This window comes from Sinocyclocheilus anshuiensis, unplaced genomic scaffold, assembly GCF_001515605.1.
Source record: "Sinocyclocheilus anshuiensis isolate Anshui unplaced genomic scaffold, SAMN03320099.WGS_v1.1 scaffold321, whole genome shotgun sequence".
NCBI lineage: Eukaryota > Metazoa > Chordata > Actinopteri > Cypriniformes > Cyprinidae > Sinocyclocheilus > Sinocyclocheilus anshuiensis.
In genome coordinates, this window is record NW_015537948.1 from 506,770 (window position 1) to 518,315 (window position 11,546).

The window sequence follows — 11,546 nt, forward strand, 5'->3', positions numbered from 1 at the left end:
ATCCTCCGGGAATGAGGACAGCAGCCCATCCAGCTCTTCTAGGAAGGTGGATAGAATTTGCCCAGGAGGGTGGTAAATTACCACAACCTGGAGTTTTACAGGAGCTGTTATAGTGATCACATGAGATTCAAATGAGTTATAATTGCATAGGGGAGAGTGGGTTGAGTATTTCCAATTGTTAGAAATGAGCAGACCAGTGCCCCCACCCCGGCCAACCTGACGGGGGGTGTGAGAGAAGGAGAAATTGTTAGCTAGATCAGCTGGGGTTGCTGAGTCTTGTGGACGAATCCAGGTCTCAATCAAGCCCAAGATGCTGAGTGTGGATTGTAAAGAAAAAGCAGAAATGAAGTCTGCTTTGTTGACAGCTGACTGACAATTCCAGAGACCCACAGAGAAAGAAAGAGGTGCAGTAGAGGATGTAGAGATAGGATGCAGGTTAGCAACATTGCGTTGCCGTCTGCGTGTGACGTTAGAGCGTTGTCGAGAGACAACCGGAATGTTTTGGAAACACATGATAGAGGTGGAAAAGAGAGGACAGAAAAGGAGAGTGTGTAAAGGGAAGATAAAAATAATACTTGTGCGTTGCCGGTTTCATTGCTCGGTGAAGTCGCGCAGGTAAAGTCGCAGGTCTTAACTCTCGTTGGTCTTCACACGAGGAGGCTGAACACGAGGGCTGAACGCTTCTGCTGATGCTTCCACGCCAGCGCACAGACATCAAATAAATACACAGTCTAAGAAACTAAAATGAAAACAGTTAAATTGTAATAAATATAAGAGCTTAGATTAGATTTAGGCATTTTATTCCTTAAAGCATTGCAGAGCTATTCAGTTGTCAAGCACGCACATTGGATTGATTTTAATAACTTGAAGGTACTTATAGTGTGCACCTAGCACTAGGTAAACACAATTATTGGATGAGGACTCGGTATTGGCAGATAAGCTAAATTAAATGATTGTATGGGGGACAAAAAACTTAATTGGGACAACCCTAGTTGTAAAGTCTTGTTTACTAGTATTCTTATAGTTCTGTTTGTGTTATTTCGTAGTTTTAAATAATTTATTATTGTTTCAAAAAGTGAAAAAGAGTAATTAAGATTTAGTAGGTGTCTCCAAATTGTGGATTGGTTGCATACATTTAACTCAGATGCCTATGACTGTCTGCAACTTATCTTTAAAGGTTTTTCTTTTACCTTACTTTAGAGGAGAACTTACTGGTCGACCGAAGCCCAGTCCCAAGACAGTGATGATAACGGCAGCACTCGGAGAACCAGACTTCGAGAGGTACACACACAAACTCAAGCATTCACAACTTTTGGTACATTTAACGCTTGTCTTCTCTTGCTGAGTAAGAAGCGACTTCATGTAAGGTGATGTTCACACGCTCTGTCGTTTAGTCTGAAAAAGTGAGGACATTTTTTGCTGAACATGGAGAATGTATAAAAGAGTTTTCCTCCATTTCCTTCAAGCAATTCAGTGCATGTGCTGTTTCTGTGGTTCAGTCTAAAGGTCGAGCAGTCAGCCGTCTAATGGAGAGTTTTGCAGCAGATGAGGGCTTCCACTTGGGTGAGGACAGTAGCTTCTCAGAGGAGGATGAGAGGAAGGTGTCATCTAATAGCAGGACTGCTCCAGGTAAATGGATACTTATGGTCTACACTACAGTAGTGATTTTACCACAACTGGCAGGTGATGTCAGGCATGATGTGAAGTCTTTGGTTATGTAAAATTGTATTTTGAGTTGTTACTTTTCATCTTGCAGTTCCTCCTAACTGTATTCTGACCAAAGAGTTCCTGACCGATGGACTCAAGATTCTGATCTCCAAAGATGATGAACTACTATATGCTGCTCGTCTGCAACCCCTGGAGTTGCCTGATGCGTATGTGTACTGTACTGTACTGTAATACACACAAACTCCCTTTCCAAATATTTGGAAAGGGGGGGCGGGTCTCTGGAATTCTGAAGAATAGTTTTAAACATGGTACAGTAAAATGGCACAAATTCATAAAAAATAAGCCCCAGTCAATAATGTATTATATTTAAAATATTCAATATTTTTACCAAGAAACAAGCAAGGTGTCATGAAAGTTTGAGGATCCAAGTGCAGTGTTTATTGATGGGTAATCCAAAGGCATAATCCAGAAACAGGCAGAAGGTCATATACACAGGCAATGAGTCCAAACAATAACAGGGCAAAACAAAGGCAAAGGGTAATCCAAAAGACAGACAAGGAAACAACACCAGGAACCAAGACACAGGAGACCCAGGAAACAAGGCTTAGAATTGCAGTACAGACACATACAAGATGTAGCAATAAATGGCAAAGAACCGGGCTTTTATAAGGTGAGTTAACAAGGCTAACAAGACACAGGTGCAAACAATGTGTGCTGATGAGTGTGTGCAAAGGATTATGGGGAAGGCCATCCAGGATAGAGTGGCAAAGGTATGGGATGGAGTGCCCTCTGGTGGCTATCAAGAGCACTCCAGCTGGTGATCGTGACATAGCCCCCCCTTAAGGAGTGGCTTCCAGATGCTCCTAAACAAGAACAGACTTAAGTTTAAGGTGGAGCAGAGATGGAACAGGGTGAGGGATGGAGGGCCAGGCCCATGGACAGGAAGTAGGACTGAAGATTGCGGCAGATCGGGGAACCAGGGTGGAGCTGGAGGAGCTGGTGACCAGGGCAGGGCCAGCAGAGCAGGAAGCCAGGGCAGAGCCGAAGACCACCAGGGCGGAACAGGCGGAGCTGAGGATCACCAGGGCGGAGCTAATGGAGCTGAGGAGCACTTCAGCGGAGCTGATGGTGCAGGGGACCACCAAGATGGCTCAGGCTGAACTGGAACCCAACATGGTGGATCTGAATGCCACCAAGTCGGAGCAGACGGAACTGCAATTAAGAACACAGAGAGGTTAGAAACGGCCCCTGTGGACGTAACAGGACATTCAGAGAGTTCAGGAACAACTTTTATGGTCGTGTCAGGACAGGCTAAGAGTTAAGAGACGGCCTCCATGGCCGTGACAGGACAGGCAGAGAGTTCAGAAATCGCCTATCGCCTGCACCAACATCAGCAGGGAGTCCTCCACACTGGACATTAGTCTTGCTTCTGGGAGGTGTTGCACCTATCATAAACTCCTGTTGCTGTGTTTTGCACCAAGACATGTTGATTGACGTTACCCCAATAGGATTATGCTCACTACCACAGTTAAATGAGCAGTGATTATCACCCACTAGTTTCCCACAGTCCTTAGTTGGTTGCAAAAGTCATCCTGCATCACTTCCTCTAAGCCCTCTGTTCAACAGTAAAAGTGTCACTGAAGAGAATCAGTCACAGCCAATGAAAGTGAGCCCTCCGTAGCAGTTTGACACGGATGGCCAAGCATTACACACACCACTGAAAATAACTCCTTTGTACTTTCTGCTCTCTCTCCAGCTATAGTATTGTTATCGATGGGGAGAGAGGAAACCGACCCAGAATCTACTCCCTGGAGCAACTCTTGCAGGAAGCTGTGAGTTTCCCATTTACAGCAAACAAACCTTCCTACGCTCTGAGCTTTGGCCTCTCAGGACGCACACACATCACCACATCCTCCAAAATCCCCTCTTCCATTACACAGCAGCACAAAACAATGTCCTCTTTCCTGAGATCCCTATACACAATGCCATTTCCTAAAGTCCTGTTTCCAGCACACCTTTTGCCTCACTTTTCTTCACACCACTTCAGGCTCTACCCTTGTTCACACCTTCTCACGTACAAGACTGCACATACATCTGCAAACATTACATGCTCTTCTTGACACTTTCCATGAAGACGATACACTATGGTGTCCCAGTACCTTTAATGCTTTATATGGAAGAAATGCCATGTTTTTGTTGTTGTATGAAAGATTAGATTTTGTATAACATGAAATTAAATAATGCCCCAAATAATGTTTAACTGATATTAAATCAGTTGCAGTAAAATTAATTGCGCATTAATTGTAAGAAAAAAATTAGCAAACAAATATTTTTTCATTGGGAAATATATTTTTATTACAGACCAACATTGGTTTAGCTAGCTCTTGCTGAGTTAATGCCCGTTCACACCAAGGACGATAACTATAAAGATAACGATAAAGATATAGTTATAAAAATCGTTCTCAATATTAAAGAATAGCAGAGTCCACACCACAACTATAACGATAAAGACAAAGAGAAACGATATCGTTGGAATCACTTTCAAAATGATTTTTCTCCAGCTGATGAACGATAAAAAATTGAGAGCCAATCAGAATCCATCCTGCTGTAACGAGCTCGAGAATTTAAAGCGGCAGAGGCGCTTGCGCTTAGAATAAACAGACGATATCATTCGCTGGTGTGGACGCTAATATCGTTATCTTTATAGTTATCTTTATAGTTATCATTCTTTGTGTGAACGGGGCTTTAAATATGTAGAGTTTTTCATTATTATCATTAAGTATTATCTGTTTATTTGAATGTTTATTTAATGTTTATTTCTAGAAAGTCACACAAATCAAAGGGATTAAATATTATGTAACATTCATATAATATTAACAGAAAATAAATTTGAGAGCGTGAGATCAATGTTTTCAGAAATTTAAGCATCTCTTCTTACTGACAGTTTGTTGATTTTTATTCATTTTGTATTTTTTACACTGTTCATGGAAAGTGCATCCTGTCTAAATTGGTGAGGAACATCTGTCACTATTTAGCAGCCAAAACACAATCACATCTACCTCCTCTAGAGGCCTGCACACTGCACGTCTTTATTCAGTGAGCACTGGGCCCTTCCAGCACCTTCATATCTTTTGAAATCCCACAGCAAACCTCTAGAATGTGCCAGCAGGGCAAATCGATATTTCCCTCAACAGCCACCATTATAAATGACTGTACACTCAGGACTTGTTTGTGCAATTCAAATGCCCTATTTTATAATTGTTGGTCCATATACACATGCAAACAACTCATAGTAAGTGCTACAGTATTTTCAGCTTTTTGGACCATGAGCATTGGATTTTAAGGCTTTGTATTTAAAGAAATAGTTCCTCTAAAAATAAAAATGATCTCACCATTAACTCCCAATCGATCCAAACCCATATGACTTTGCCTAACCAGACATGGGAAACCTGCTTGAAAATAGTCATAGCCAATTTTATGGATAACTGGCAATAAGACTTAGGCTGATGATGCAAGGGGCAACTTTTTGAGCAATGTTGCCAGGCAACTTTGGACACTGTTGCCGCCAACGGGCAACCAGATGAGACACAGGGCCCACCACCAATCTAAAGTATCCAGATAGACACTTGTTATCCATTCTCAATGTGAAAGTGCCCAAGCAACATTGCTCAAAAAAAGTTGCCCGGCAAAATTGCTCAAAAAGTTGCCCCATGGGGGAAGTTTTTGAGCAGGTTGTTTTTATGTATTTACTCAGTGCAACTTATAACATCCAAGTGTCAGAAAAAAATTAAATATAAAATATTTTTTTGGTTTCTGTCTCTCTCTCTCTCTCTCTCACACACACACATACACACACTTGTTATTCAGCTGTGTGTTAACGCTCTGCAGCAGCTGTCTCTAATTACACTGAACTTCCACTTTCCAGAGTGTTCCACTCCTCCATGTACCTTTGACACCAATCTACACGCACAACCTTCCAGCTTCACATCCCCTCAGTCAGAGAGCACCTGTTACCATAGCAACAGTAAATTAAAGAAACCTGAAAGGGGTTTGAGCTGAATGGGGGGATCTGGGCGCTCTGTTAGACAGAGAAATCAGTGTTGCCAATTTAGCTACTTTGTAGCTAGATTTAGCGACTTCCCCGCCCCTTTTGAGACTTTTTTCAAAAGTTTAGGGACAAATATAGCAACTGCTTGGACAAACCTTATCTAAGTTCTCATCTTGCCCACTGATCTACGTTCATCTTTATATAGATCAGTGAATTTGCCATTGTGATGTCATCTAGTGACATTTAGCTACCAGTTTTAGCTACTTTCAATTGAAAGCAGTTGGCAACACTGAGAGAAATGCTGCAAACCTGCAATCACAGTCGCTCCATTCACACACTCCTCATTATTACTCAGCAAGTTAGTGTTTACCACACCTCCGCTTCCGTGGCTTTCAGCCCTAACATGCTGGCATGAGATAAGTGCTGCTTTCATAAGAGCCTCACTGATTGACTTCTGTGTGTGTCATTTATCATCTTGGGAGTCCAAAACCACTTTCACTGGCATTGCCTGACAGAAGTTTGTTCCTGTGTGTGTGTGTGTGTGTGTGTGTGTGTGTGTGTGTGTTAGGTACTGGATATACGCCCTGACACTGAGGCTGTGCTAAAAGAAGGGACTAGAGTGTGTGCTTACTGGAGTGAGCGCTCACGATGTCTTTACCCGGGATTTGTGCGAAGGGGTGAGGCATAGACATAGTTTTCTCTTTCTTAAATAGCACATAATTCAAGGATTAAAGAACTACTGTAAATTGTTTCAATTAAATTAACTAGTTCTGGTGGTCTTCTAGATGGTGATGAAGGTAAACCTGGTGGGGTTATGGTGGAGTTTGATGATGGAGATAGAGGGTGGATCTCTCTCTCCAATATTCGCTTTCTCCCTCCCGATTACCAAATCCAATGTAGGTCCCACTTTGTTTTTTATAGTTCTACCTCACTTGAAATTCTGATTAGAATCTGTCATTAACTCTGTTCTAAAACCTAGTCAGCTACCTCTGTCTACTGTCTAAACAGGCAGCATCCTACCCTGCAGGGAAGACAAACATAGCATATGTTGACTTGGGTGATGGTCCCCAAAAGGCATCTTGAATAGATTCATCAGCAGAGTCAACCACTTTCATCAGAAAAACCATGCTCTGCTTTTGTAAATAATTTTACTGTGTTGGGCCACCAGCTAGAACAGCACCAAACCACCTCCAAGTAGTAAATAACAGGCTGGACTAGCATGGAAATTGGAAATTATACTGATCTAAGCTGGTCTTTTCATCAGGGTAACAAAAATTATTTAAAACCCTTCACATAGGCAGCAACCTTTTTAACAGCCAGTCAAAAAAAATAAAAATAAAATAGAACTCCTCATATCATTTGAGATTTGACTAACATTCACATTTGATTTCTGAAGAGTTTTGCATTAGTACATGCTTAGCTAACAAAGCAATTTTCTACTAAACACAAAAATACAAAGTACACAGAAATATTGGGTTGAAGTCTATACTGATATTTCTTTAGATTCAATCCAGTCTTGGCGAATGTTTGCTTGTTTTCAATGGGATTGCCTTATCTGGAATGGATAAATACATGTTGCCTTAGACTTCAGCCATAACTAGGTATCTTAGAAGTTGCCTATTTTCACATATGGTGCCTTAAAACACTGCCTAGGTTGGTAGCTCACTAGGATTTGGAACTGAGCTTCTATCATTGATTCTTAGACTTCACATATATTTGACATGCATTGTAAAGGTCAATACAAAAATTTAATTACACCTCCTCTGCCCTTTCAGGTGCTGATGTGAGTCCTGCACTCGTCTCTGAGGGGCAGCTTCACAAAAATAGCTCCATGCAAGAAAACAAGACTCTGAGTGAAAGAACGGCAAATACAGACAGATTCAAAGTTCAGGAGAAGCCTGTCAGAAGACCAGGTATGACTTTCTACAATAAACCACCATAGAACATATTTTACTCTTTGTCTCAAAACCTAGTAGACTGCCTATCTAGACAGCTTTACAAATGTGCCTATGAACTGAAAAATGTCCAAAAATGCTGTCCAAGACTGTGACAATGAATGTTGATCATCATCAAGTTTGTTATAAATGTTTAACATTTCTTTACAGGGAGGCCTAAAGGTTCAGGGCTAAAAAAGTCTCTCTCAGACAGTGTAGCCAAGAGCTCAGCACCTGCTGTGACATGGCCATCAGTGGCTGCACCCAGGAAGAGAATGCCTGTTAACGTTTTTCAGCTCAATGGCTCAGCCTCGAAGAGGGCCTTGAAAGGCAGGGTGGCAGAAACATCCTCTCGACCTTCAGTCTCCATGACGACACCAACCAAAGGCCTCTTTAGCAGTAGCTCCTTTGAGGTCGACTCCTTTAGCAGCATAGCTAATGGTTATTCATCCTTCGGCAGCCAGACATCTGGGATTTCACTGGAGGGCAAGAACACTTCTTATGGTCAAAAGAAGAGGACTGAGGAGCCAGCACCACATCGGGGCAAGAAAGCCGAATTTCTAGTCAAATTGGACCATGAAGGAGTAACGTCTCCAAAGACTAAAAACAGTAAGGCTCTCCTGTTGCTGGGAGCCTCAGGATTTGGCTCCAATGGGGTGGGTAGTTTGCCCAGGGCAGAGGCTTATTCACACCCAGTTCTGCTGGTCAAGGACAACAGGAAAGGAGATGGCTCACGAGCAGAGCTCCTGCTAAAAGGGACAGCAGTCCAGAGGAAGCCTTCTCCATCATTGCGCATGAGTGAGTATGGAGACTTGAACCTTGGCTGCCACAGGGACTGCCACAGCTCTTACTCAGACATGGATGAAGAAGAGGAGGAAGTGGAAAGGAGGACGGGCCATGCAGCACTTGCTCCTGGCTCTGGAAGTTTGAGAACACCTGGCCGTTTTCTCTCACGCATCTCAGTCTCCTCGTCTTCCTCAGGTTCTTCCAGCTCTTCCAGTTCAGGCTCTCTCTCAAGTTCCAGTCTATGCTCTTCTGAAAATGACTCATCTTACAGCTCGGAGGATGAGGAAAGCTCCACGCTGTTGCTCCAAAGCTGCTTGACCCCCCACCATTCTTTGCTCCAGACCCCTGAACCCCCTGTGGGACCCCCACGGCACTCCTTTGTGGCCAAAGCTGTGGCAGTGTCCAGTGCCAAAGGTGGGCATAGCAATCACAGTACTAACAGCAAGCCACAGAAGAGGAAAGAGTGTCACAGTTCACTCTCCAAAACCTCTAAAGATCTGGTTAAGAGGCAACGGCTTCTAGCAGACCAGACCAAACCCAGAGTGTCACCCATCCTGCCATCTAGACAGCTGTGGAGGTGGTCTGGAAACCCCACACAAGTGAGTCAGTGTTGAAAAGATAACTGCTTTGCTCTCATTGATCCCAGCTTAATGTGCAGCATCAGTGACAAGTTGTCCTAAAGTGTATTACGATTTAACTCTTTGGTGCTTCCAAAGCATTGCTCTGAGTGGTCAATTTCCAGCTCAACTAGGGATGCAGTAATACCATTTGTTTTTAGATTCTGAGTACAAATAGAAAGCCTTGTGGTTTGGTATTAACCATTATAGTTACCAATTTCAAAATAGTGCATAACAAGGCCCAGCCAATGGTGTGAGTTTCTAACCTGTGACTATGTTTAATAAGCTGTTTAGTGGGTGGCTAACTATAGTGCAAATGATAGCTCAGGGGTGACCAAACTCGGTCCTGGAGGGCTGGTGTACTGCAGAGTTTAGCTCCAACCCTAATCAAACACACCTGAACCAGCTAGTCAAGGTCTTACTAGGTATACTTGAAACTTCCAAGCAGGTGTTATAACCTGCTGTTGTGTGTTGAGGCAAGTTGGAGCTAAACTCTACAGGACTCCAGCCCTCCAGAACCGAGTTTCCTGATTGGAAACAATCATTATTTTTACTAACTTTTCACCTAAATTTCACCTTTAAGCAAATGAAATAATTGTTGTATGCAAACATCTGCAAAAAACCTGAAGCTCTCTTTATCACATTAGCGCCGTGGACTTAAGGGAAAGGCCCGGAAGCTTTTCCACAAGGCTATAGTGCGTGGCAAGGACATGGTGCGGGTGGGAGACTGTGCTGTGTTTCTTTCAACTGGGCAGCCTAATCTGCCTTTAATCGGCCGCATTGAGAGTTTCTGGGAGTCATTGCAGAGCAGCATGGTCGTGAAGGTCCAGTGGTTCTACCACCCTGAAGAGACCAAGCTAGGCAAGAGACATCGTGATGGCAAAGTAAGTATCCAAACATATGGCGTACTGTCAGTCACAATGGACATTTAGATGATTATACTACAAATATTTAATTTGAATTATGTTAAAATAAGCTGGCTTATCTGTATTAAGTCATGCTTTCACTGTTTCATAACCTTCAATTCAGTCATGAAACCTAATTATCATTCATTAGCATTGTAGAAATCATAAAATTTGCACCCAGGTAATAATTAAAGTTAGGAGCGCTATTCAGTGTTTTTTCTCATGTCAAGTTTTGACAGTCAGTACTGAAATGCTGATATTATGAAAATGTTAGCAGGTAAGCGAGAGGAAATGTAAATTATATTTTTTCATTGTTTTTAGCATGCTCTGTACCAGTCATGCCATGAGGATGAAAACGATGTCCAGACAATCTCTCATAAGTGTCAGGTGGTCACACTTGAGGAATACGAGCGATTGACCCGCAACAGGAAGTCTGATGGGAGCTATCATGACCTGTACTACCTGGCCGGCACTTACGACCCCACCAGTGGCCAGCTGCTCACTGCAGACGGGATGTCCATACTCTGTTAGCACTGGACTTGCTTGTCTGCGTATACTACTGAGTTGTCTTTGGTCCAAAGTCAGAGATGTCGCACTGCTAATAAGAGACTGGACATTCTGAGAGAGGACCAGGAAGTAGATTTCTACCCTCATACCCATAAACTCTGTCTACTCCGAGGAGATATGTGCATGCTCCTCCTAGCGATACCTTATACAGTACAGTAGATGCAGTTTGTCCATGGTCCTACTTCTCTTCTGAGGTTTTCTAACGGACATATTGTGGATCTAATTTTATATGAACCGTTATCTGATCTTAGATCACCAAAGCAAAACTGTTGGTTTGGAGAACATGGCAGGTGATTATGAAGACTTGAGCCATGTTGTAGGCAGCGGTAGTGTGGGGGCGCTCTGCACGTCACTTTCATGATTCCAGGGATATTTAAGTACATTTATATATATATAAATATATATTAAGTTCATTTATGTATATATATAGGGAATTATTTCCTATCAAGCCATACACTTCAGTACCTCTTAACATGTCTTTTTATTCAGGTGTATATTGTACAGGACAGGTTGCTGGTGTTTTTTTGTTTTTTTTTATGTGTGTGTGTTTATTTTGTTTCTGTCTATATGTAAATATTCGAAGCTATTTTATATAAGTGTAGTGTACAGAGGCTTATCTTACCTTGTTCTGATTGATTTATTTTTGTATAAGTGGGTGATACCCAGACAGCAACATAGTGTTGGTCCAGATCCGGCCCACATCTGGCCCATGTGAAATCCATGCGGGCCAGATGTGGGCCGGATCTGGGCCGAAACTGTCTGCTGTCTGGGGATAGTAGTTGTTGGTTTCTGTGAGAGGGTGGACTGATGATGTATGCATTGCACTGCACATGGCCTGCTGATACAATGAGAGAGGAGTCGCCCTGCCCTGCTTTCTCTTTCAGAGAGAGGGGTTACACGGGGCACCATCCTTTCATTGGCTGCACTTTGGGCATTTGTTCCTTTAATGTCTTACTTTTTTACTCTTGCTTTTTTTTTTTTTTTTTTTTTTTTTTTTTTTTTTTGGAGACCAAACACCTTT

General features: G+C 42.5%; 1 protein-coding gene across 1 annotated transcript in view; it reads left to right on the top strand.

The window, feature by feature from the left end:
* The window catches only part of LOC107664385 (BAH and coiled-coil domain-containing protein 1-like), a 104,051-nt gene extending 93,154 nt beyond the window's left edge, over positions 1-10,897 (top strand). Inside the window, exons 20-29 of the mRNA XM_016454942.1 lie at positions 1,201-1,281; positions 1,500-1,629; positions 1,757-1,874; positions 3,425-3,500; positions 6,285-6,393; positions 6,502-6,612; positions 7,492-7,629; positions 7,822-9,035; positions 9,701-9,937; positions 10,280-10,897. Coding sequence (XP_016310428.1) covers positions 1,201-1,281; positions 1,500-1,629; positions 1,757-1,874; positions 3,425-3,500; positions 6,285-6,393; positions 6,502-6,612; positions 7,492-7,629; positions 7,822-9,035; positions 9,701-9,937; positions 10,280-10,489 — 2,424 coding nt within the window. The 3' untranslated portion in view covers positions 10,490-10,897. The remainder of the gene's footprint in view (positions 1-1,200; positions 1,282-1,499; positions 1,630-1,756; positions 1,875-3,424; positions 3,501-6,284; positions 6,394-6,501; positions 6,613-7,491; positions 7,630-7,821; positions 9,036-9,700; positions 9,938-10,279) is intronic.
* Positions 10,898-11,546: the final 649 nt, after the last annotated feature.